This window comes from Zootoca vivipara, chromosome 1 (assembly GCF_963506605.1).
Source record: "Zootoca vivipara chromosome 1, rZooViv1.1, whole genome shotgun sequence".
NCBI lineage: Eukaryota > Metazoa > Chordata > Lepidosauria > Squamata > Lacertidae > Zootoca > Zootoca vivipara.
Window position 1 is genome coordinate 85,960,643 of NC_083276.1, and position 27,215 is coordinate 85,987,857.

At 44.6% G+C, this 27,215-nt stretch overlaps 2 protein-coding genes across 4 annotated transcripts; one reads left to right on the forward strand and one right to left on the reverse strand.

The window, feature by feature from the left end:
• Positions 1-690: 690 nt before the first annotated feature.
• On the reverse strand, positions 691-11,072 carry LOC118091445 (keratin, type II cytoskeletal 8-like). Of its 2 annotated transcripts, none has more exons than XM_060278334.1 (9): positions 10,576-11,072; positions 6,386-6,594; positions 6,109-6,169; positions 4,877-4,972; positions 4,305-4,469; positions 4,037-4,162; positions 2,734-2,954; positions 1,962-2,011; positions 691-913 (listed from the first exon to the last, which is right to left on the reverse strand). In XM_060278334.1, the coding sequence occupies exons 1-9, from the start codon at positions 10,867-10,869 to the stop codon at positions 753-755; spliced, it is 1,383 nt and encodes a 460-aa protein (XP_060134317.1). In that variant the 5' UTR covers positions 10,870-11,072; the 3' UTR covers positions 691-752. The 2 variants fall into 2 exon arrangements, with proteins under 2 accessions (XP_060134317.1, XP_060134325.1); XM_060278342.1 differs by having other exon boundaries at positions 781-942.
• Positions 11,073-11,455: 383 nt separating this feature from the next.
• Positions 11,456-26,642, forward strand: LOC118091209 (keratin, type I cytoskeletal 18). Of its 2 annotated transcripts, XM_035127922.2 has the most exons (8): positions 11,456-11,874; positions 18,998-19,080; positions 20,522-20,678; positions 22,046-22,210; positions 22,954-23,079; positions 24,337-24,557; positions 25,852-25,880; positions 26,451-26,642. In XM_035127922.2, exons 1-8 carry the CDS (start codon positions 11,488-11,490, stop codon positions 26,546-26,548), a joined length of 1,266 nt encoding a protein of 421 aa, XP_034983813.1. In that variant the 5' UTR covers positions 11,456-11,487; the 3' UTR covers positions 26,549-26,642. The 2 variants fall into 2 exon arrangements, with proteins under 2 accessions (XP_034983813.1, XP_060134337.1); XM_060278354.1 differs by lacking the exon at positions 25,852-25,880 and having other exon boundaries at positions 26,451-26,613.
• Positions 26,643-27,215: the final 573 nt, after the last annotated feature.

Genomic DNA, 27,215 nt, shown 5'->3' on the forward strand with positions numbered 1-27,215 from the left:
TCATCCCTCTTCTCTAAAAGACATAAGTTATGCCCCACTCTTGTCTCCAGAAGTACCAGCTTGCCTTTTAAGGGCAAACAATGACAATTGTTTCTTCAACAAAACCCAAAGGGTTGGGCCAGTCCTCTCTAGCATAACAAGGGAGTGAAGGAATGACTAGCAAAGCCAGATGCTCAGGATTGGCCTGGATAAGACAGGAATTCAACTTTGTTCAGCATCCAAGGAAGAGCCATCATCCTGGATGCAATATGTCCAGTATCCACTGTTGTACACTTTATCTAGGGAGATCAGAACCTCCTGTTTCACCGCAAGCAAAAAATAAACCTATATGACGCATGGGCAAAAATGGAAGATTAGGGACCAAATGCCTGGAGCTGCTGTCAGGAATCATGCAAGAAACTTGGTGCAGCTGAGGATAATATTGATGGAGTTGAACCAGGGATGGGGGAAACTTTGGTTCTCCAGATGTTTGCTCCCAGCATCCTTGAACAATGGTCATGCTGGCTGGGCTGATGAGAGTTGTTGTTGCTCAACATCTGGAGGGCTGCAGGTCCCCATCTCTGTGTCAAAGGGATGCATCACCCACACCACCTTACCAGCAGTGGGTTCTGGCCTGCCTATGATGGCTTAGAAAGGAGATAGACCCACTGTGTGGACAAGTAAAGAAAACAAGGATCTGTAGGAGGCTTTAAAACACTCGTTTATTTTTAAGCACTGGGGCCTGATTGCCCCTTTGGCTTGTTCTGCTTCGGCTACTTTTCTGAGAAGTGACTGGCCTCAGAGAGGATCTTCCCATCCTTGGTCTCGATGGTTTTGATGAGCAAGGGCCTCTTCAGTGAGCTGTTGTTGGTCAAGGAAGTCTCCCCAGGTGCCATGTTGTGGGCAGGCAGCGCCATCCCCTGCAGGAGCCCAGCTGCATAAGCAATGGATGGATTTAGAAATCTGGGTCAAGAGATCAAAGAAGGGTGGCTTTAAGCAAGAGACTCCTGATTGACTCCCCAAAGTGATTTGAAAAAGAAGGGGCGGCTAGAAACGCCATTCAAGCAAGTTAGCAGCAGGTCCCAGGAGCCAGAAGGCCAACTGGCCATTTTCACTAAGCGAGTGATCTACATGAATTTTCAGAGAGATCCAGACCCAGACCCAGATATAGAACCAGAAATGAGACCAATATATTTTGCACTAATGAAGACTGAGCAAGGATACCATTCTGAGGAACCCAGAGGGTCTTGAGCAGAGGTGGAATTATAAGGAGAATGCAGAACCCTACAGATGATAGGAGGCATCCAATATATTACATGAAATTCTGGCTTCTTGTGGGGCATCATTCAGTATTGAGGTCAAGAGGTAGGCTAAACAAGCATAAGAAAAACTGAGGTGTTCTGGAGCCTTCTGTAATGTGTGCGGGCACAAAATCTTTTGATTACATTTAAAATATATTTCTACTGTTTTCTGTTCACCTAACACATGTAAAAGTTTAAATACTGAGACCTCAGGAAAAAAACTAAGCTGGATCCACACCACGGCAGGCACACTTGGTGGGAAAGTGTTCCCTATCAAATGGCAAATGCCACAACACATCACTAACTATCAAGAACTGTAATCGGTATCAGACTGCCAGATACCAAATGCTGAAATTGAATGTCTTCCAGCATCCAACGGAGATATCAAATATTCAACAAATATTTGAAAAATGCAGTGATGAGTGACAACGATAGCAATATTTGTTGTTGTTTAGTCATTTAGTCGTGCCCGACAAAATTGGGAAACCTAGAAAAGCTCAAAGGGAACCCATTTGGCAAGGATGAGGCTGTCGCTTTACCAGAAGAATCCAGAGGATGGCAGGAGAGATTGATGGAGTTACCAGCCGCCTCCATTTTATGAGCACCCATTTTTACAACAGGCTTGGGACTATTCTAGGGAACTTCATGCACAGCTTCAATCAGAGTAGGAAATATACTCACCTAGTTTGTCTATAGCATTGAACTGCTGACTTGGAGCCTGGCCACCCATCCTGAGAGAAGGGGGGAAAGCATGTGATGGAGCAAGGGTATTTCAGTGTTTCCAGGGCCAGATCTAGAACCTGCCCCCACCCCACATTTATTTTTTTACCTCCCAACCCCCTGCTGATTTTGGTAATGGCAAACACACACACACACACAGAGAGAGAGAGAGAGAGAGCACTGGGATGAGTGGAGTGGAGCAAAGCACCTGATAGGGTTAAATATAGCACCCTCCCTGGTAATCAGTTTGTGCATCTGATGAAAGGAGGGGGGATGATGCTAATGCCCCCCCTCTCAACTGATCTGCACAGATCATCTGAGGAACATGGATGTCTCTCTCTCTGTGTGTGCGAGCATGATAGACACAGAGTGACTGACAGAGAGGGGTGGCCACACACCCATTAGTGGCAAACAACCTCCAAAGCCATGAATGTGGTCCATGGAGTGTAGGCAATACTGAGTTAGATAGACAGTCAGTCTGACTCCATAGAAGGTAGCTTCCCACGTGATAGCATAGTGATGTCACGCAGGACAGCCAATCCTCGATGTCCAGGTACAGAGTGACTGATTCACCAACCTTCCACCCACCCCATCCATGCATGGTGAGTTCAACTAAAGTTAGGGTTTGATCCAACTAAATCCTACTTGGAGCAGACCCACTGAAATGAATGGATCCAAGGGACTCATGTCTATCAGCTTCAATGAGTCTTCTCTTAACAGGACTAACACTTACCGGTTCTCTTCTCCTTCCAGCAGTTTCTGATAGGTGGCAATTTCTATGTCAAGGGCCAGCTTGACATTCATCAGCTCTTGGTATTCTCGCACCTTGCCAGCCATGTCATGCTTGGCCCGCCTCAGAGCCTCCTCCAGGTCTTGGGTGGCGCCCTTGGCACTCTGCACAGCCTGCTCCCCTTGCTCTTCAGCCTGCGCCACGGCACTCTCCAGGTTGGCTCGCTGGGCAGGAGGAGAGAGGAGCTGTGAGATGGCTCCAACACCGGGGTGGGAAGCCACAGGGAAAGCCCACAGTAGGAAACTGGAGGCAAGGCCTGGCTCTTATTGTAGCGTGATCCCTCAGTTTGGGGATACAGGGCATTTCCAGATGACCCTGTTTACCAAGCATTCATTCTGATTTGTTTGCAGGGAGGTTAGATGATGTTGCCAAAGCAGGTGTTACCCTATGCTTTTCAGTGCATTTCCCCATCACTTTTCTTTATTGCAGAAACTCTGATCTTTTGGAGAAGCAGGTTTGTTGCACAAGAGCTCCTAATCTGTTTAAAATTGCACAACATGACCAGCAAGTGAGTGAATCTCACCTGAATAGAGACAGTCGAAGTGTCCACAGTTCCTTCAGCTCTTTCAATATAACAAATTGCTAAGGTCACTCCCAGAAAGTTGCTATTTTGTGGGTGGGAGTCTATCCCATGATGGAAAATTCAGGTTGAGGTTGTGCAATTAAAGTGGATTTGGTACCTTGTGCAAGAAACCGATTAAAACAGGACTTTTTGCACTGAGAAGTTTGAGATAAAAATTGCTTGATGTGGTGCCCTGCAAACAAATCAGAATAAATGCTCAATGAACAGCCCATGTCACATAACCTTCTCACAAACTTTATGCAAACCAGTAAGGATGAATGCTTAATTAGCAGGTCATCTGGAAGTGGCCTAAGTTACCCACCAAGAATAATCACTGTAGACTTTTGGAAGCAGCTGAAGGCCTTCTGGGCCACACATTTCATTTAGAAGTATATGTGGAATGGGGACATGAAGTGGATCCATGAAGCATGCCCCACTCAAGACCAAATTACCCCTTTCTCACCCCCCTCCAGCTGTTCCACTTCTTTATGAAGAATGAGGCTACCTGCAGAGCTAAGGTATAACCCCTCTGTGAAATGCAATCATATAATGGTTGGATGGCTCAGGAATGAGAGGTAGAGTGTGTAAGGGGATGTGAGTTCCGTCCGATTTTCCGTTAGTGCAAACTCTCAACTTTCACCAATAGTTTAGATAAGACTCGTTTTCTGCCCAGAGACAGCTCACCTGGTTCTTCAGGGCCTCAATTTCCCCATTAAGACGCTGGGCGTAGCGTGTCAACTCAGCAATCTGCCCTCTGGCTCTCTTCAGATCCTCAAGGTTCTTCTGGGTCTGTCTTGCTATGTCATCACACTGGAAGGTAAAGAGAAGAACCAGGAGGTTTTAGTCAAACAGTCTCATCCGGGTACCAGCCAATTCTCTTTAAATAAATATGCATATATGTTATGCACGCCTGCATGCACACACTTCCACGTGATGGAAATGTGCTACTCACCTTGTTCTTGTACCACTGTTCAGTCTCATCACGGCTTTTGGCAGCCATAGCCTGGTACTGTTCCTTCACCTCATCAATTATATGCTTCATCTCCAACTCCCGATTATTGTCCATCTCCACAGTGACCATTGCATTTTGGATCTGAGGTTGCAACTCCCGGATCTCCTGGGTGTGATGAGGAGAGAGAGAGAGAGAGAGAGAGAGAGAGAGAGAGAGAGAGAGAGAGAGAGAGAGAGAGAGAGAGAGAGAGAGAGAGAGATAACTACATTGTTGATGAGTCTGGGATTAAATGTCACCCCAGATGGAGAACATAATCATGGAGCAAAGCCCAAGCCCTTCTCCATAGCTGCCAAGTTATCCCTTTTTTAAAGGGATTTTCCCTTATGCTGAATAGGCTTCCTCACGGGAAAAGGGAAAACTTGGCAGCTATGCTTCTCATGCCAAATCCCTGTCTCATCGCTTCTGAGTACTCCTTGTGAGCCATCGACCCAGAAGATGGGACAATAATCCCACCCTCTTCCCACCTACCTCTACCAAACACACCCACCACTCTTCTCCCATTTGTCACCCACCTCTTCAAAGAGCTGCTTGAGGTATTTTATTTCATTGGAGATGCTCTCCAGCTTTGACTCGACATCCACTTTCTGCACATAGATGTCATCTAGGTCCTGTCATGGGAGAGAAGTAGTCAGCAGATCCCATGCCTGGGTCAGAACAGGATTCACCTGCCATGAGCCCTGCAGCGGGATTGGATTGGCAGCTCTGACAGAGGAAGAAGAAACAGAGCAGAGGGGTGAATTGTGGGAAGCTGGCTTGGAGGAGAGGGGATCTCCCCTTTCCACCATGACTCCAATCACTTTGGAAGGGGGAGCAGGGATGCCAAAGCAGCGAGCCTTAGTAGAATCTGGAGAGGCCTTTGATCTGCCAAGATGCAGGGGAAGGTGGACCAGGAGATGGCAGTGATTGAACAGCAGTCTTTTATTTATTTATTTATTATATCTATTACATTTTATATACCACCTTTATCTTCCAAGGTGGTTTACACGGCTCTCCTCCTCCCCATTTCATCCTCACAACAACCCTTTGAGGTAGGTTTGGCTAAGAGATGGTGACTGGCCCAAGGTCACCCAGTGAGCATCATGACCAAGTGCTGATTCGAACCCAGGTGCAAAACTCTAATTATTACACCATGGTGTCTTATCGCCTGGGAACTGCCTCCACAAATGGGAGCAACCTTACCTACCCCAATGGAGTGTAATCTCAATGTTCCCACAAGGCAAGAAAGTGCAGCATGCCTCGTCTTTAAAAGCTTGGCGGGACGGGCAGGGAAGCTTGTTGGGGCATCCTAATTGCATCCACCCACTTCTTGTTCTGCTCTTGACTTCCTGAATCATGGCTCCTGAGACTTTTGTCTGCTGCTGAGCTGGTACCATTGCTTGTGAGTAAGGTATCTCCTCATGAGTAACAAATCCCTGACGTTCCTTCACCACCAGCAGCTGTGATTAGGATGTGCTCTAGGAGGCCAGAGTATATAAATTCCCCCTCTTGAGCCTTTTGGTAATTGGAAACAGCACAAGTCTCTGGCTCCTGGTTCCAATTCCTCTGCCTTCTGTTCTTCGCCTTGGTTTCTTTGGACTGCCCTTGGCTGGTGAGTGTTTTGCTAAGAGGCTTATATATCTTGGGATTTGGATCCCCTGAGGGCATCCACTGGCTATCCTTGTTGTAGGGGATAGGGGGAACTGCCTTGGAACCCTACGCCCTACAAGTTCTATGTGTAGATGTTTTTTTCACCTCTGAGACCCACCTTCTTGGTAAGCACAAATTCATTTTCAAGTTGGTTACGCCGGTTTATTTCATCTTCATACCTACAAAGAGAGGGAGAGGAGATGCCGTTTGATCCGGGCAAACAGGGTATTTAGGCTGAACATCTATGCTCTGCTTTCCAACCCCCTTGCCCTCCAGGCTTCCTTTCCTTTCTCCACTGCACCCGTAGCTCCTCTTCCAGGTATCTGCTAGCCACTTCCTGCTAGGCATGTAAGATCTCAATTTGAAACGCATCTCATTTGTACCCCCAAACCCACCTGCTTTTCAGTTCATCCAGGTAGGCCTGCATGTGGTCCAGCTCATTCTGCAGCTTCACCCTGTCCTGTTTCAGTGCATCAATTTGCTGCTTGAGGGGCTGGCTGTGGGCTGTCATGATGTGCCCCACATTGGATTTGTATTGGTCTTTACCCTTCAGGAGCCTCAGCTGTGTTTCCAGCACTTTGTTCTGCTGCTCTAACTTTCGCACCTGGGGGGATGGATAGATGATAGATAGATAGATGATAGATAGATAGATAAAAAATTGAAATGGGCACTGTGGCAGGGAGCCCTGAGCAGCTTTGTTCAGAGTCCAGAATCCCACCACACCTTTCAGTGGTTACTCAGGCAATGCTTCTGTTTGGCCATTTGTGACTGGTTTCTAAAAACCCCACTATGTGCTCTGGGTTTAATTCATTCTGATGAGATGACCAATCAGAAATACAGTGCATAATAATAATAATAATAATAATTATTATTATTATTATTATTATTATTTATACCCCACCCATCTGGCCAGGTTTCCCCAGGCACTCTGGGCGGCTTCCAACAAAATATTAAAAATACAATCAAACATCAGACATTAAAAACTTCTCTAAACAGGACTGCTTTGATGTCTTCCAAAAGCCAGATAGTTGTTTATTTCCTTGACATCTGATGGGAGGGCATTCCATAGGGCAGGCAATTCAGAAGGAAATCTAATGACTACTTACTTTCATTCATTGCATTACATCCTGCCTGAAATCCTTGCTTTTTTTTTTTTAATCCACTGAAACTAACTCACATGCAAATCGTTTACAGGACTGAGAAATGGTAGATTTTCTGTGTGATGCCCCAACCCTCCATTGCCTTCATTTCTTCAACTCCTTTCAAAACAGGACAGAAAGGATGTGTTGCCACACTAGTCAGTCTCATTTTAGTGTTGGGCTGTGTACATGGCCACACCATTGTTTTTCTCCATTTGGATCAAAGCTGGTTTGGGGCAGGGGAGGCATCAAAACACAGTATTTACTAAGGAACAACAGGATAGATATGGATTGTGGCTAATGATGTGTGTATATCACTTCCCAAAACAGTGGTGAGAGCACCCCAAATGGACACTAAACAGGAGTGGTGTGGAGTTTCTCCTGTTCACTCCTTTAGGCTGCCATGCTTAGGTTTGCTGTTACTTCTCTCTTCTGCATGAGTGGTACAATTTTGGTGACATAAGTAGCGGCACTCATGCCTGAACATAGGAAATAGAAAGAGACCAATGCCTTCAGTCTTCTAATTCAAAATGTTTCAGTACTACGTGATCTGTTCCTGCATGTGCCCTCCCCTTTGTCGTCTCCCCTTCTTTTTGGGGAAAGATTTAGAGACATGAGGTAGGGGCAAAATCACTGTGCCACCCACTCCTCTAAATCAGGATTCTGTATTAGAAGGAGTGTGGAGTAAGCTACCGGTAGCTCTACAAATTGAAGCAGTGGTGGTTCTTTAGTGAAACATTTCAGGAAAAACAAGAATTGGCATTTGGCACATCTGTCCACCAGGGTGCGCAATTCCTCTTTATTTCATTGTTATATTACGCATTACATTAGAAGTAGGATTGGAGCCTTCATTTAACTGTGTTCCAACACATATAGTTTTAGTAAAATAAGCTATCCATTGAGCCATAATTTAGGACTCCAAACGCCTATCCAAAGAGCTCACTTTTTCAGGAACCATGCTTAGGGATATTTCAGAAGCAGCTTTAGGAGGCTGCTTTGTGCCTTCAAAATGTCTGCATTGAATTGCATGGTGGATTTTGTGTGAATCCATGTCATGCAATGAGCCCTCACTTATTTCAGACTGCTGAATGCAATAAATGGCTACTGTCTCTCAGCACAAGTGAACTGTTCACGTAGGATGTTCACTGGCTAAGGAGAATACAGACGGGCCTCCTGCATCTTTAATAGCTGGGAAGGTTGGCAAGAATAGCTTGCTATGTAGGAGGCATAAATTTTGTCTCCTACACAATGCAGCATTTGCATCTTTGACTGCTCTGTAGGATTTTTGAGACATATACAGCATCCCTCACAGGTGTGGTGATCCTCCTAATAACAGCTGTGTACACACTGCATGTCCAAAGCACATTACTTCCCCCAAATAATGTACAGTACTGTAGTTTACTTCTCACAGAGCTACAATTACCTGCACCCTTGGCAAACTACAGTTCCCAGTAGTATGGGGAAGAAGCTGTGTGCTTTCACTGTATTGTATATATGCAGCTACCTAAAACAAATTTGTGCCTATGGACAGTGTGCCTGTTAGAAACTGGAAGTTTCTGGACTGCAAAATTCATTAACGTTATTTAAGCAGTGTGTCCTAGAGCTGGTTTATAGTTTCAAAATAAATAGTTTTTAAAGACAGTCTTTTATTAGATTGAAAAGAAACCCCTCACCTAGCGTGCACACATGCACACAACAGACTAACGTACAATTGAGGCTGAAATTCTGTATCTGAAAATGAGTCCCATTGAATTAATTGTGACTTCTGTGTAGACACTTACTGAATCACTAAAGTACAGAACATTTTTGTGGGGAGATCCATATTAGATTAAAATAATCAATTTATAGTGAGTGTGTATATGAAATAAATACTTTTGTACAATTACCTGTAGCTCACACCTTGGAAAGCTTTAGTAAATTGACTATCAGTTTTGAGATCCACATTCCTTTTAGAACCTGCACATCCACATTCTACAATTCACAATTACATCAGATCTCGTTTTACTTCCTGGTCCCAGAATAAAGAGCTCAATCTTTTATTTTATTTTAAGCAAACAACTTAAGTTTCAACTACTCAATTTACAGGAAGATTGAACAACATGGATGACTACGGCAGACCAACATGGCTACCTACCTGTAAGATGAACACACACACACACACACACACACACACACACACACACACTCCTCCTTAGTTTGGGGAAATTGGGATGTTGGAAAAACCCTTTGTTAGTGATATGAGCATCATATTTGTCTGGTGGTGTGATATGTAGCACAGTTTCCCCAAACACCCTTTCAGTATATATTCATTGAAGGATGAAAAATTCTTCTACCACCCCCTTACCAGTCTTTGTCCATCTTTATTGTGGCAGTCATGTGAACATGTGTTAGTTCAGTGTTCTAGGCTTGGGTATACATATAACTCTCCATTCCCTATATATAAATGGAGTGTAATACTTTCCATGAAAGTCCAATTCCTGGAATCGCCAATTTATAATCTTGGAAAGAGGCCTTGAAGAGTCTGCTAGTCAAATAATGCAGTATTTGACTCACAGCCCAAGTAGATCATGTTCTGGAGATCTGTGATCATATCTCCCATCTCTTTAAAGCTTTTAAAAACTAGCTCTGCGGAGTAGCCCTATCAGCATTACACTGGAATCACAGTTCAGGGAGACCGGAGTTTTAACCGCTTACCCTGAAACATCTGCAGTGCAATCTTGTACACATCTACTCAGAAATAACACTGTTCCCAATGGAGCTTATTTTCAGGTACAAGACTGCAGCTTCAGCCAATATAAAGCCTTGTCTTGCCAAAGCTATTACTTGCCCCATTAGGGAAAATAGGTACTGTACTCCTATCAAGCATCTCCTTTGCATCCTCAGACTTGCACCATCTTTAGTGGTTTCTAGAAGGAAGCACCTATGAAACCGATTTATTACGTTTTGTGTTGTTGGTTTTTCTGCTCTTTTGGATCTGTGCTTTTTGTTGTGCCGAGATTAAATAAATGCACTGGGGATGAGCGTGAAAGACACTTTTTTTGTGTGTGTTCCAAACTTTACCTAGTGGAAGTGCCACAAGTAATTGTCAGTGCTGGGTTAACACCTATTGAAACTGTGCCTGCCTGGCAGAGGTTTGGGCTCTGCGTAGTGATAACAAGGATAGATGTTAAAAACAGGGTCCTATAACTTCAAACACATGAATACAAGTTGACATGAACTTCCATAAATGCTTCCTTCTCCAAATGTTCCACTCTGAAACAGCATTGCCTGCGCAAAGGGGCAAATCTCTCCGAGTGGTAGTAAATTTAGTTTGACTCGGCCCATCAGTTTCAATGGGTCTACTCTACACTAACTTGGGCATGTTTATTTCAATGGGCACCAGCAACACCCCTCCCCCCCTCTACCCCAGAGCAACGTCCTGCCCCACGCGCGCATCCTGGTTGCACCTTGTCGATGAAGGAGGCGAACTGATTGTTGAGCCCTTTGATCTGCTCCTTCTCCTCCGTCCGGATCTGGTGCAGTTTAGGGTCGATCTCCAAAGTGGGCAGCGAGGAGAGAAGGAAAGCAGGAGAAGCGGACAGGGGAGAGCCGGGGAAGGCGCTGGAGGTGGATCCTAGTCGGAAGAGCCCCGGCTGGAAGCTCCCCGGGCTGGCCCGGTACAAAGATCCCCGGTTGGAGAGGGAGCCGTGGGAGCGGCTGCTAAAGCTCAGGCTCCCCGGGCGAGGGTAACTGGTGCTCATGGTGCGCGGACTGCAGCGCTGGCTCTCCAAGGACAAGAGCAAGAAGAATACAGGTGTCCGGTACCTGGGCCCAGCTTAATAGCGAGGGAGATGCAGAAGGCCCCGCCCCTTGCACACCTGGGCACTTTATTGGCATATCAGCGCCCCCCCTTCCAGGGCTTCACGTAACGTGGAGCGCGAAGGCATATTTGCACATCAATTTGCGCTATCGAGTTACACCCTGATTAGCATAGCCGCGTCCCTATCTCCTCGCTCGACCAATCGCATGACACCGCTAAAGCCAGCTCAGTGTTCTGTGTAGACCACCTACGGGTGCGTTCCCCTTGTTTTGCATAGCTCCGCCCCTTTGGTCCTTCTTATTTGCTTTTAAAACGCGAGATTATTACGGCGGTCCAAGGCGAGCGCCTGAAAGGCTGGCCAAAGTTTGTGAGAAAGCAACCTCCCCCCCCCCAAAAAAAATCCCTCGTGCAAACATAGGAGGCTTATGCAAACGGTTTCTCTTCCACCAATGTGGAAGCTAAGCTCTCTCCCATTGGCTGGCCGCTACCTGGACATGCAAATGAGCATCCTGGGGGATATAACGGGCCCGTGCGGGCGCCCAGCGCGCCAGGTGGCGCGATGTCGTTCTCCTATTCTCGTCCGCGCAGCGGCTCCCTGTCCGCGGCCTCGGGGCGCTTCTATCCGGCTTCTTCCGCGGGCTCCGTGCGCGGCAGCTCCAGCGGTTCCGACTCCTGGTTCTCATTGTCCCGGCTGCACGCGGCGCTCCCGGCGGCGCGGGCCAGCGCGGACGTGGTTCCCGTCTGGCTGGGCCCGGGCCGGCAGCAGGAGGCGCTGCAGGGCTTGAACGAGCGCCTGGCCGGCTACCTGCAGCGGGTGCGCGGGCTGGAGTTGGCCAACCGAGCCCTGGAGGAGGAGATCGCCGCCATCCGAGCGCGCAAGGCCGGCGCGATCGGCCAGAAAGACTGGGAAGCCTGCGAAAGACCCCTGGCCGAGCTGCGCAAGCAGGTGAGGGGCGCGGCTGAAAGGGACGGGGTGAAACACCTGGCAGGTGGGAAAGGGATGCGAGCGGAGGGGACGCAAAGCGCTGGTGGGCATGGCTAGAGAGGATAGTAGAGCGCCTTTCAGGTGATTCTCCGCAGATCATTCCAACACTTCAAGGACCCCAACACAGCTACGCCCACTGAGGCCACGGTTCGTTCCACGCACGCTTTCTTCCCCACTATGTTCAATGGGATTCGCTGGAAAGCGTGCCTGCGCATAAGCATTCCCAGCGTTTTGCTGCCCGAGTGTTTGTATTGCAGGTAAATCCAGGCGATTCAGGCAAATGAGCAAGAGCCAGGGCGAGTGCAAAAGATAAAATCATGGGTGGAAAGGTCAGAAATTGGGCGAGTAGAATCAGTGGGCAAGGGGACACATTGACTTAATACAGATTGGAAGGAAAGAGAGAATGGCGGAAAGCAGAACTGGAGGAGAACTGGTGTAAAGGAGCCAGGCTCAGCCTTAAAGCCATTTGCGATATGGATATAATATTATTTTCCTATATTCCAGTGTTTTAAAAGTGCCACAGGATGTACAGAGCACTTTGTGTACATGGTATTGCCACAATCCATATGAACACCAATGAAAAGGATATGTAATTGCTAAATACTAAATTGGAGGAGATGCACTTTGGATTCTAGAATAAATTTTGATGTGTGTGCATGTGTAAATGTTTTTCCAGCTTTTCCAGAAAGCAACCAAGCCCCCTCTCTACACCCATATAACTTTTAAATCCTGTTTTCTCTTGACAGTTTAGCAACAGTCTGGTTAAAAATACAAGCTTATTCCCCCCCCCCAATTTATGGAAATAAAACCCCTTCTTGATAGACTTTCTTTTCTTCATTGTACGGGATGCTTGCATGTCCAAACAAAGGAGAATCTAGACACTTCCAAAATGTGGGGATGTAATAACTTCCTTGGAAAAATTACCTAATCCTCCCCTTTCTAACACCTGCCTCCCCCCCCCCCCAAAAATAAAGCACAGCTGTAATGTATTGGTCTCATAGTGAGGCATACAACTCCAATTGTTTGCCTGTTGTAAGCTCATATTTGAAAAGCTGTGAGTAGCTGGAAATCTGGAGCCTTGGTTTGGTAGGTGTAGTTTTCTTTTCAGGCTAATATCCTTGGATGACCTGTTTGACTACCTGGTGGAATCTATATTTCTGCCCAACTGGTTTTCAGCATGTTCTTATAACACCAGGGTTGAAGGTGCTGAGATGTGCAGCATCTCACCTAGTAGATTCATTCATAGGAAATTTCCCAGAGCTGAGCACTAGCTAGCAGCTCATCAGCTTTTTATAGCTGGTCCCAAGGGTTAGTCCACCCATAATGCACTAGAGTGGCTCAAAATGAAGGGTAGCTTATGTGTTGAGTTATGATGTTCTTATCCCACTGTTCTGACATTGACTCTCAAAGTGGTTCACATCAGTTTAAAAGAAAAAGAAGGAAGGGCTCTCCTGGAACACAATGTTTGACAGGGAATCACATGAAACGTGATGCAGCTAGGATACACCCAGCCTGTAGAGAAAAAACAACAACACATCTTATTGATGTAGTAGTATATGATAGAACAGGAACACTGAATTGAAGATTCAGTCATTCAGATTTTCATTACCAACAAGTTACACATCACAATGGAGTCTCATAAATGGCCCACTCTGCACAGAGCAAACATTGCAGCCATCAGTTCTGTGGGTAAATGCCAGGATCTGTCCAGGTCTTCTTAGGCCCCTATGCCTGGGCAGGACGTCTGGAACACCTTCAGCATACACCCGGGAATCATGGACTCATAACTGGGCTTTATGAGCACCAAATCAGCAGTAAACAGCAGAAGCATTTGTAGAGGTTTCAAAACATTCCTCATTTATTTCTATTAACTACTGCATATTTACAGATCTGGCTTTGTGAGTGTTACAGCCTCTCACTTAGCCATCTTGTCTACAGAAGATATTAAACTGCACACAGCACACAGCAGAGAGCAGAGTCAGGACTGAAAAACAACAAAGTAACAATTCCTAACTGTTCCCTCCCAACAGCAGATATCACCAGATTTTCAGAATGGGAGGGGTGAAAATGCTCACAACCTCCCCCTTTTCATTCTGACCATTATGAAAATCTAGCACAAAAGCAATTTCTTTACATATATACCAAGTTGTTCCTTATTAACAGCTTTAGTCAAAGCATCAGCAGGTATTTCTTTCCCTGGCATATATGAGACTTTTACAACTCCCTTCTGAATGCATTCTCTGGCACGGTGCAATTTGATTAGCAAATGTTTTGTTCTTTGCTTGCACCCTTCTGAATGGATTAGTTCTATGCAGGCTTTGTTGTCCTGATAAACTTGAATTGGACAACAAATTTTAACTCTCATATCCTCACATAGTTGCAATAACCACTCTACATTCATGAGGGAAAAATTTAAAGCGTTGAGTTCTGCTTCACATGAACTCATGCTTATTGTTGCCTGTTTCTTACAAGACCAATCAAATAGGCACTGATTGTACAAATAACACACACCTGAGGTGCTCTTGCCATCAGTTGTATCACTACCAAAACTGGCATCGGCATAGATCTCAAGACCTCCAGAGTTTTGGCTAGTAAGCTTCAACCTGTAATGCATAGTGCCTTTTAAATACCTAACTATGCGTTTCAGCGCCTTCCAGTCTTGCACTGTAGGTTTATTTACATATCTGCTGAGCAAATTTACGCTAACAGCAATGTCTGGTCTTGTGCACCTTGCTATAAAACTAAGTTTACCCAACACACTTCTGAACAATGTAGTGTCAGGAAAAACATTAGCATTAGTATCATGTTGGTACCCTGTGACCATGGGGGTGTCTACAGAATTGGCATCTGTCAGATTTAATTTTTCAATCACATCATTTATCTTACGTGATTGATGCAGCAAAACATCACCTTGCTTATTTCTCTCTACTTCCAGTGAGAGATAATTGCTGACTTCCCCTAGGTCTTTCATATCAAAATGCTTTTGCAGTTTTGCAAGAGTGGTTTTGTAAATATTTGCATCCTTCCAGAAAAACAAAATATCATCCACAAAACAAATGCAGTACAATTTGTGCTGGTTAGATTCTTTAACAAAAACACAAGAATCAGCCTTTCCTTGCTTGAAACCTAAGGAAAACAGCACTTCTGTCAGCTTAGTGTGCCAGCATCGAGCACTTTGTTTTAGACCATACAGGGATTTTTTTAATTTACACACCATTCCCTTTTTTATCTGCACTCCGTCTGGCGGTGACATGTAAATACTCTCATTGAGAATTCCGTACAAAAACGCAGTATTTACGTCGTGATGAGATATGGTCATGCCCTCTTCTGCAGCAATTTTCATCAACAGCCTAACTGTCTCAAATTTGACTGTCGGTGAATATGTCTCATGATAGTCCTGATCAGGAACTTGAGAAAAACCACGTGCAACTAATCTGGCTTTATATCTGACCACTTTACCAGTCTGATCAGTCTTGGTTTTGTAAATCCACCTGCTGTCTACAAGTTTCATGCCTGGTTCTACTGGAACCAATTCCCACGTGTCATTTTGCTTTAGGGAATTCAATTCAGCTTTCATGGCATTAAGCCAAGGTTCGGCATCTTTTTCAGGTAAATTTTGAACCTCTTTGTAGTTAGTTGGTTCAAAAACTGAGTTTGGATTGCTAGTGGCAGCCATATCTGAAATAGCAGCTTTAGCAAATTCTTTAGAAAATCGTTTAGGTGCTTGTCCCTTGGTAGTTCTCTCAGATCTACGCAATACTCTGGGATCCTCTGGGTCTGGTTCCTCCTCCTTGGGAGAATGGTGACCTGTATCTGGCAAAGATTCTACCTCTAGATCAGTGTCAGACCCATCTGATTTCTTAAAAGAGGTCTTTTCATTCTGATCATCTGTATCAGTGTCAGAATCTGTGCTACCATCAGCATCAATTACAGGTTTTGCCTCTTTGTTAATTGGTTTAACCACCTCATCATCTGAAATGGGATGACATTGAAAAATGCCAACTTTGTCCCATTTTGGATTACAATCCATGCTTCTGGTCAGCCTAATTGTGTTTGTGTCTGTCATCAGCACACGATAGGAACCTTTTTCATAACCTAGAAAAATGCCATGTTGACCAGATTTGCTCAGTTTGTCACCTTGCAGAGTGTGCACCCAAACTTCAGAACCGAAAATTTTTAAATGTTTTACAAACGGTTTCCTTTTGAACAGCATTTCGTATGGGGTGCAATCAATGGCTGATTGATACCTGCGGTTGTAAATATAGGTGAAACACGATAGAGCTTCAGCCCAAAAGGGGTTGGGTAGGCCTGAATCATGCAACAGAGTTTTAATTCCTTGTTGCAAGGTCTGGTTTACTCTTTCACATAAACCATTCTGCCATGGAGATCTGGGCGTGGCAGTCATGTGCTCTATGCCCTGTTCTGCAGTAAAGTTTTCAAACTGTTCTGAACAAAATTCTCCACCCCTGTCAGTGAAAAGACAACGTACATGCTCATCGTGAACATTCCTGAGCCATGCACAAAATTTTTGAAACTTAGAGAAGGCTTCAGACTTCTTTTGTAACATATAGACCCAAACATATCTAGAATAGGCATCTATCAGAACCAAAAAATAACATGAGTTTCCTCTAGAGAGCGCTAGAGGTCCAACCAAGTCTGCATGCACAATCTCATAAGGTTTCTTAACCTCCCTCCCAGATTTTGTACCTTTGGGAGCTTGCTTAATTTTGTTCTCTGCACATGAGACACATTTCATATGATAAGGACACTTTTGAACTTTCATGCCCTCAACCATATTTTGCATTTTACCTACTGCCTGGAAATGCAAATGACCAAACAAACGATGATAATCATGAATACAATGGTTATGCAATTTCTCATTCTTATCTACTGATATATTACAGCATGCCTTTTCAGTTTCTTTAGTTGCTCCAGCAGCTGTACCTGTAACAAAAGGCAATACATATAAACCATCAACACACTTAGCATAAAGAATGAGTTTGTTATCTCGAAGAATTTCACACCGAGAGTTTGCAAACACCACTTTAAATCCTTGAGCGTCTAGCTGAGAAACACTCAAGAGATTATCCTGCAAATGAGGAGCATACATAACATTTTTAACTGTTGCATTAAGGCTCTGCAAAGAAACCGTTCCCTGAGCCAAACTTTTAATAGTCGTTCCATCCGCTTGATGAATTGCTCCTCCCTGTTTCTCAAGATGAAGAAAGAGATTTTTATCATTGGCCACGTGCCTTGTGGCTCCTGAGTCGACAACAAAAACAGAACGTGTGAGTTGATTAGAACTGCGTGAAATCAAAGCCTTTGATGCAGCTGGCCCTTGGGGTTTTCGGCCTCCTCCCCTTTTGCCTTTGAAGTTGCTCTTCTTCTTTGAAGAGTTTTTACACTGATTTTTAAAATGGCCGACCTCTCCGCAAGAAAAACAGCGGCGCATTTTAAGAGCTTTTGCAACACTTTCACTTTCCCCTGTTGAAGGCTTGTAAGCATTTCCAACAGCCTTGTCCCTGCTTTCTCTAGCAGTCTGTCTGCGATCCCACTCATTCAAGAGCACGCTAGACACATAATCTTCTGTTAGACGGTCATTGGGCAAAGACGACAATTGAGCAGCTACAGCATCATAAGATTCATCCAAACTGTTTATGATAAGCATTGCAAAAACAGCTTCTGAAATATTTAAGTCTCGCTGGACAAGATCCTGTCTGAGACGTTTTAACTGGGCTAGATGGCTGGGCAAATCACCATCTTTCTGTAATTCCAGCCTACACAGCTTTTTAAAGAAAAGCACACTGGATCCTGCATTTTGTCTTAGATGCATATCTCGAAGTTTATTCCAAACAGCCCGTGCAGTCTGCTGGTTCTCCAAATTGACCAACAACTGGTCCTGGACACTCAGAATAATTGTCCCCCTGGCTCTCATGTCTGCCTCATGCCACGCTGGCCATCCATCATCATCCTCATTGGGGGGGTCATCTTCTATAGTATGGTAAAGCTTTTCCCTTTGTAAAAGTGCTTTCATTTTGACCTGCCACGTAGGATAGGTCTCTGGTGTAAGGAGAGGAAAAGATAGAGACATCTGGCCAGAATGTGCAGAAGCCATGCCTGTGTTTAGTTAACAGCAAGACACTTCCCTTCATGCACCCCAAATACTCTTGACTCTTTCAGCAACTTCTCTCCCCACTCAGCACAATTAACAGGCAAACTGGAAAAGCGTCTCTGCTGTCTTCTTGGCAGCCAGCAACATACCTTTCTGTAAATCAAACAGCAGCTTGAAAAACAGCTTCAGCTCACAGCTCAACTCCGATGTGCAGCATCAGATGGAAATGGATCAGAAACATCCAATTATCCAACCATCAATAGCCATCTGCAACCACCAGTCTGCTACCAGCAACCATCCGCCTGCTACCATATGTGGGTAAATGCCAGGATCTGTCCAGGTCTTCTTAGGCCCCTATGCCTGGGCAGGACGTCTGGAACACCTTCAGCATACACCCGGGAATCATGGACTCATAACTGGGCTTTATGAGCACCAAATCAGCAGTAAACAGCAGAAGCATTTGTAGAGGTTTCAAAACATTCCTCATTTATTTCTATTAACTACTGCATATTTACAGATCTGGCTTTGTGAGTGTTACAGCCTCTCACTTAGCCATCTTGTCTACAGAAGATATTAAACTGCACACAGCACACAGCAGAGAGCAGAGTCAGGACTGAAAAACAACAAAGTAACAATTCCTAACTGTTCCCTCCCAACAGCAGATATCACCAGATTTTCAGAATGGGAGGGGTGAAAATGCTCACAAGTTCCTAGATTTTATTTTGTATAACCAAATGCAATGGTTCAAAGAACATGTCTGCCATGCACGTGAAAACAAATGTGTTCATTTGCTTTGCAAATGCATTTGATTATTCAAGCTGCAACCCCCTGTCAGCTTCTAAGGTTCAGCTGATTTTCAACAGGAGCTGAGAATATGGGATTGATGCAAACCTATTTGAACACGGTGGGATTTTTGCATAGGATTGTGTTGTACATGCATTACTGATATACAACTGCTCCTTCCCATGTCAGGTGGAAGACCTCAATTTGGACAATGTTAAGCTGCTTCTGCAAATCGATAATGCCAGGTTGGCAGCTGATGACTTCAAGCATAAGTAAGTTGTTTTGTTTACAAACCTTTACAAAAACTGTACCATAAAAGCAGGCATGGGGAAAAAGTGTATAATTCTACTACAGACACCTACCTAAATGTGAGGAGAAATCATAATGAAGTCTCTTGGGGTGTTTGCGTGTTGAATTAACCATTCCATATGCCAAAGAAGATTCAAAAATGTTGCTTTCTCACAGGTTCAAAGTGAAACATTCTCACTTTCTAATCAATTAATTTAACACTCTTCAGTGTTAACTGGCTATCACACTTTTAGCGTATGTTACTTTTTGTGGAGGAATTTTACTAGCTCAGTTCTTGAGGTTCTACATTGAAATTAGTATTTGACACACAACTACAAATTTGTTAATGTTTCTAGTCCTTATGATTGCATTGCCTGTAAAAGATACCTGGGCCATGAGGATAGAATCTCTGTTCTGACATGGCTAATTGTCTGTTCCTTGGGACCTCTATTCATGACCTCCAACCCTAACATCCTTCCTGCACCTTATTGACTCATCTCTTTCTTCAGCTATGCTGCACCTCACAATAAATTCTGTAAATTCGATTATATGTGGCTTGGAGACACCATGTTCATTCCCTGGCATCTCCAGGGAGGGCTAGGAATGTCTCCTGCCTGAAACCCCAGGAAGTTGCTGACAGTCAGTGTAGACCAGGCATCCCCAAACTGTGGCCCTCCAGATATTTTGGCCTACAACTCCCATGATCCCTAGCTAACAGGACCAGTGGTCGGGGAAGATGGGAATTGTAGTCCAAAACATCTGGAGGGCTGAAGTTTGGGGATGCCTGGTGTAGACCGTATTGAGCTAGATGGACCAGTGGTCTGACTCAGTATGGCAGTTTCCTATGTCCCTATCTGCTGTTTTCATAATAGGAGGGGAGTGGTGTTTGTTGGATTATTGTTCCTTGTCAGTTTGTAAATTGATTGATTGGTGTTTTTATTCTTTGTGTGTGATTGGCTTTTATCACGTGAACTGCTTTGAGACTTCATAGCTGAATGATGGGATAGAAATTTAACATTTGTTTTAAAACATACACATATAAGCCATATGACTATGTGAACCTGTGAGCCCTCTCCCTCTCCGTCTCCCTCTCCCTCTCCCTCTCTCTGAAAGTGGCAGTCAAGAAAGGTTTGGAAAGCTGCTGCTAAATTTTTAAGAGATACATTTATCTAATCCTACACTCAGACCAGAGCCAGAAGAGACAACAGAGGACCAGCTACATCCCAATTGCCATGAAAATAGATTAAAATACTAATATCAATATTTAAATCATGTTAACCCTCACCCCCAAATGTGGAGGTGGTCTGGGAAAATATCTGAGCATGATTTGCACCCGGGTCTAAAAGGTCAAGTGGAAGTCTGTTCCATTACTTGCACTTGGTTTCAGCCTTGCAACTTGTTTGTTCCTTTGTTTCCTCCTTCCAGACTGGATGCAGAGCAGGCTATGTGTGACAGTGTGCAAAAGGACACGCATGGGTTGCGCAAAATGATCGATGACACCAACTATTCCCGCTTGAAGTTGGAAGGGGACCTGGAGTCCCTCAGAGAGGAGCTGGCTCACTTGCGCAAAAGCCACCATGAGGTAACAGTATGGCGAGGGTTGCATCTGAACCCAGCTGTGTGTCCATCCCCAGGTATTCAACACACAGCTCTGAGAGGATTGGGGTATTTTCCATGGAGTCAGTATGTGTGTCCATAGTAAATACACACTTGCCCTTAACCTTTTAGCCAATAACGGCATTCACACACACCAGAGGAATAAAGAAAGCTTACATGGAATGAAAGATGCTACTTCAGGCTACAGCTATGCAGGCAACAAGCCCTACGGTTCATGCACACCTTAATTATGAGGGTAAAATAAAGGCCCTACGTAAACATGGAGAGTGAGTACATCTGATCTGGTCATAAGTGGAGCACAGGTCAGGGAGAGAGAACTGTATCTTTCGTGAGAGTTAAGATCTTCCCTTCAGAATCCTATGCCAGCAAGCCAATAACATCTCTCACCCAAGCCGTGATTAAGCAAAACACACTGATGATCCTTGAGACTGTAGAGCAAAAAGGAGGGCCTGATGTGTGAGCTACCTGACCACTGAAAATCTGGGGTTCAAATGCTATTTTGAGCCAACTGAACTAAGTGAGTGAATAATCTGACAACTAAACCCTTTGAAGCATTGCTTATTTCCTGCAGGTTTGCCATTGTGTTCTAAGTTGGAAACTGAGTGGTCTAGTCATAGCATTAGTTCCTTCTTATGGGAGGGTGATGATTAAACTTTTCTGGAAACTAGAGACCAGTATGCTGATCTTTACAGTAAAACTGTCTGCTACCCCTCTTAGGTCATGTCTAAGGTAGGAGCTGGTACCAGAGTTGTGCATAGTTTGTTGAGGGGTATATATTATATTAAAGCTATGACAGCTGCACTGATGCCATGATCTGCAGTAACAGACCATGTAAAAAGTCCAGACTAGCATCCATTGTTGCAACAGATACAGCTGAGAGATATCTCACGCTGCAAACACAATGTTGTTGTTGTTGTTGTTTGTTTGTTAGTATACCACCCTTTATCCATCAATCTCAGGGCTGTTCACAACATAAAATTCCAATATAAAAAGTGCATAATACATAATAAAAATAAGAACAATAAGTAAGGTCTCTAGATCCTGTGGAATCATGTTCTGAGAAAAATGTGTGGGGACACCTGGCAGTGAAGTACAGGTCCGCGGAGTACTTAAACTGAAAATACTCAAACCGAGGCATATTTAAACCGAGGTATGACTGTACTTATGATTTAAACTCTTAAAATAGAAGGGAGATGAAACAGTAGTAAACAATAGGAAAGTACAGTATACATATATTTCAGGCTTCTCTGTGGAGATGAATGCTTCCCCCCCCAACGGCCATATTAACCTCTGCCCCCTAACAGGCTTTCTCCCTTTCTCCATGGTCTCCAGGAAGTAGAGGCTCTCAATGCTCTGATCGCCAAATCTGACATAACAGTGCAGGTGGATAATCCACAGAAACATGACCTGAGCCAGACCATCGCTGAAATCCGCAACCAGTATGAGAAAATGGCTGAGCAGAGCCGTTCCGAGGCTGAGGACTTGTACAAAACCAAGGTGAGGAGAGAGCTAGGGAAGGGGAAGAGCAGGGACGGGACAGAAAATTGGTTGAGTTCACATTTAAAGGCAAATCTACCTAATTCACTTTCCCCCCCAAAACAATACACAAACTTGAAACCCAGCCACTGTTCAGAATTCACACTTCTTTGAATTTTGCAATGCAATTCTCCAACCAAGCAGTGTGTACAGGAATACATATACAGTGGAACCTTGGTTTTCGAGCATATTGGAAGCTGAACAATTTGGAACCCGAATGCCGAAAACCTGGAAGTGAATGCTTCCATTTTTGAACGCGCCTCGGAAGTCGAATGGCTTCTGAGGCGCATTTCTCCATTTTTGCAATGGAATTTGCCGATCGCCCATTGCGCCTTGGTTGTCAAATGGTCTATGTTCAAATGGATTATGTTCGAAAACCAAGGTTCCACTGTACTAAGGTAAAGTATGCATTCAGTGGCAGGTAGCGGTGGAAAGAATGTACCGAAAATCATTGTATTGGGGGAGGCTGCTTTGGAAAAAATAAGTATTTTAGGCGAATTTGCCTGCAAACGTGTGTATTAGGAGAAACTCACTAAAATGCTGATTTTTTTCATGAGGACCTTTACAAAACAATAATCACAAAATGGCATGGAAATGTGGAGAACTGATGATTGGAAAATCAACAAGATTGTTTCATCCCTAGGAGGGAGCATGGCTCTCTGCACCCTCTAACTTCCCTTTGCCATTATTGTTCACCCTTGCAGTTTGACTCCATGTCTCAAGAAGCAGATGTGAATGCCCAGGCGCTGGAAGAAGCCAAAAGTGAGTTGACAGAGCTTCGTCGGCAGCTCCAGGGAATAGAGATTGAACGCCAGACTCTGCAGAAAACGGTAAGAAGAGGGGTGCCCTCTTTCCTTCCCAATTCCCAGTATAGGCCATAAGAGGCTCTCCTGAGCAGTGAATAACTTTTTCCTCCTGTAAAAATTAATAGCACGATGCAAATTATAAGCATGATGTGATGTAGCAGCAACAGGCAGTGAAGAAGTACCACTACTTATTTTATAGCAGGAGTGTCATCTCCTGGCGTGCTGTTTGTCAATCATCTGCGTATCAACATTATTCATTTATTACTACAGTTCTATCCCACCTTCCTTGCAAAGAGCTCAACCTAGCACAGCTAAGGGTTGAACTTAGAATTAAAGGAACTTTATTATGACCAATCAACTTGGAGTGAAGAGTGAAGTGAGAAAGATTGCTTTGACCAATGCCTTATCAAGCACCCAGAGCTGGCTTGAGATCTGTTGCTGCTAAAGAGAAAGGTTGTGATGACCCCACTCACCCCCATTCTGTGTATAGAAGCTGACCTGACTTCAACACTAGCAATGGCTCATGGCCCTTCACATCAGAGGGCAGCCAGCTAGCTAAGGGGTGCTGGACCAGTGATGCACTGCACACAGTTCTGTCCTCCATATCCATTTTCTGGGACAGCTACTGCACCCTATGCAATAGTTGAGTCAGCCCAGGTTTCTCACACCTGCGGTGCTGGGCTCCAGGAGTGACAGATGATACTGTAAGAAGCAACACACACTTTTGCTCCTTGCTCCAGCTGTGGGTGAATGAAGTGTTTATGCAAGGATGCAGCTTTTCTTACTTCCGCTTCACAAGCAGCACCAGCTCTACCTCCCCAAGCTGCAAAAATATTACAGACTGGGCCTATTAAATGCCATTCATTTTGGCACAGATGTCTATTTTAATATGATTTAAAATTTAAAGGTGTGGCAATGGCTGAAAGCTGCACAAGCACTGGGTGGAATCCCAAGAGAGACTTAAATTCACCCAAGAGACTTTTGTTAGCTCCATAGAACATATTGAATCCCCCACCTGAATAGTTTATTTCTTCCTCCATGAATAAAGCAACCTACTCTTAAAGCTCTGCTCAGCTTCAGAAGCTGTTTTTTGTGAGTCAACACAGAGGGTACTACTGTTGAAAGAACAAATCTAAAACTCATTAAGCTAAGAGAGCTGCTCTTACAGAATTTGTGGGGTCCTGGCCAATATTCACTCATTTTTGTTGTTGCTGATTCTGTATAAAAGTTAGGGTATCAAATTTTGTTCACTGCACAAGCCCAAACCATTTTGTGATGCAGATAGACACACTGGAGAACACCTTGAAGAACACAGGAGAGCACTATCAAAATGAAATGACCAATCTCAACCATATCATCGCCAAGCTGCAAGATGAGCTGGCAGCCTGCCGCGCTGACTTGGAGAGGCAGGCCCGAGACTATGAGGCCCTGCTAGACCTCAAGACCAAGCTAGAGAATGAGATTGAACACTATCGTAGCTTGATCGAGGGGGCAACAGACAGGTAATGAAGGGTTATGCCCCTGACTTCCTTCCTTGTACTTCTTGGGCATATGCCTGTTGAATGTCCCTGGAGTTCTTTCACCAGGCTCACTTTCCCTTCCCCAGCCTACATTTGACAGGAAGCTGCAGCCAATCCTGGCTCCCTGGTTGGTTTTTCCTGTATGATCCATGCTACCAAGTTTGATTCACAATATGACATTGGTAGGGGGGCATGTTTTCAGAAATCTACATCTGCTAGTTTGCCAGCCACTCCATCTAGTCAAAATTCTGTGTGATGTATCTATCCATAGGACATAATTTTTCTAGTGCTTCATGTATCTGAAAATATTTAACTTGTTTCCTAATAAAAATATACCAGGAGCTACCTTCACATTCAGGGACGCGGGTGGCGCTGTGGGTTAAACCACAGAGCCTAGGGCTTGCCCATCAGAAGGTCGGTGGTTCGAATCCCCATGACGATGTGAGCACCCATTGCTCAGTCCCAGCTCCTGCCAACCTAGCAGTTCGAAAGCACCTCAAAGTGCAAAGTGTGGGAAGATAAACGGTGTTTCTGTGTGCTGCTCTGGTTTGCCAGAAGCGGCTTTGTCATGCTGGCCACATGACCTGGAAGCTGTACGCCGGCTCCCTCAGCCAATAATGCGTGATGAACGCCACAACCCCAGAGTCGGTCACGAGTGGACCTAATGGTCAGGGGTCCCTTTAGCTTTACATCCTAATTAAGTCTGAACCCTCGCAACCTTCAGTTATATAGCTAGAGCTGCAACCAGTACATGAATGACTTGGCTGCCTCTGAGCTGACTGCCCTGTGGGACAGAGGAGGCAACTCAGTTTCTGCTTTTTCATGAAGGGGGGAGACCATTAGCCAAGACAAGTGGTTTTCAGGTACAGAATGGGAAGGCACTTGCATCTTTCAGAACAGCAAAAAGGGGGAAACCCACTGGTGCTGTTTCTCTTATCATTGTAGCCGTGTGTTGTGACAAGGTGTCTGCTAGTGAAATTTTCTCTCTAAAACCATTACTAAAGCTGCAGGAGCCCTCATGGCATCTGATGCTGGCAGCCCCGTTTTTGTCAAGCTACGAGTGATAGAAAGGTTGCTAACAATCATTTAAGTCCCTTGAGTAACCCCACTGACTTTGGAGGAAACAAGGCAGCGGATGGGAAACATGGCTGTAGAAGCTAATGCAATGCGTTCGGTGGCACAGGTGTGTAAGCAAATCTGTAGCAGGAAGCCCTCACGGTAAGCAAATTGTCCCAGGATGAAGCAAACAAACGGCTGCCATGTTTTGTATTTTCAGAGGGGAGTTGCAGAACTCAGGCAAAGCAGGTAAGTTCTCCTCTGTGATGTAGCAGTAGAGACATTACTTAGCACAGTGCTGCCTGCTTCAGCATGTCTGTGTCTGCCTGAAACCTGCTTGTTGATCCCCTGACCTCACAATTCAAACCCTCTCCCAGGCTTTGTTGTTTACTTTTCTACCAGACAGGACTCTTTTGGCCGTGGCTTGGTGTGAAGAATGCTAAACTGAGTAAATTGTTCAACATGTACAGGGGCTCTAAGCACATGCTGTATCAAGCCAGTTGGCTGTACTCAAGTATCTTTAGGAAGTCAGTTTTATGCATTGGATGCATACATAAAAAGCTTGAACTCATATTTACCAGTGAACTCATATTTACCCTGGGGACCAGCCCTGTTTCTCATTGACAAGCAGCAGTTGCAGTCTCAGTTGAAAGCTGCACAGGTGTCCTCAAGGTGGAGGTTGCATTTGGCAGCGTCAAAAGGCAGTCTTCAGGCTTTTTTCTTTTTTTAAAAAAGCAAGATTTTGATCTCTGATCTAATCTCCCGTGTCCATCCTAGGCTTCCCACTCTAACCAGTTACTTTTTATTCCTCTTTTACAGACACCAGGAGACAGACCATTAAGAAGGTAGTGGTCACCACACAAGAAATTGTGGATGGGCGAGTGGTAACTCAGAGATCCGAGGAGGTGATTCAGTAGGCTTGTCCAGTGTGTGGTTTGCTAAGCCATGTATCAAGTTGCTTTTACTGCTGAATAAAAGAAGCAATGTTTACCGTAGCAACTCTGGACATCTTGTCATGACATTTGCTTGCACAGCTTACTGTGATTAGTCAAAATCTATATTAAAAGACAACCTGGAATACAGAGGTTGGACCCTGCATAAACCACATAGCATTAGAGTGTTCAAGAGCTGTTGTCCCCCATCTACTAGGCTAGAGCCCCATATAGCAGCAATGAAGAACAGGCAAGTGCACATTTACTAATTCCTGAAAAGCTGAAAGCAGAAGGGATTTTATACTTCTTTTCAGAGGACTGTTGCTTCCTCGCCACATCAGAAGCACCAGCAGTGAGGGTCTATGCCATCAGAACTGTCAAACACTATGGTAGACTTTCTCATCTAAACAAAATAAAAATAAAATTCTTCCAGTAGCACCTTAGAGACCAACTAAGTTACTGTTCTTCTGCTACTGGAAGAATTTTTTATTTTGTTTCTCATCTAATTCATTGCTGATTTTAACTACTTAAACTCAGCAACACAGGCTTCCTACATGACCTACTAGAGTCCGCAAATCACATTTCACACTCCACCTCTCATGAGAATACAGCCCTAGCGGTGTATCAGCAGAGTTTTCCATTAGGAGTATTG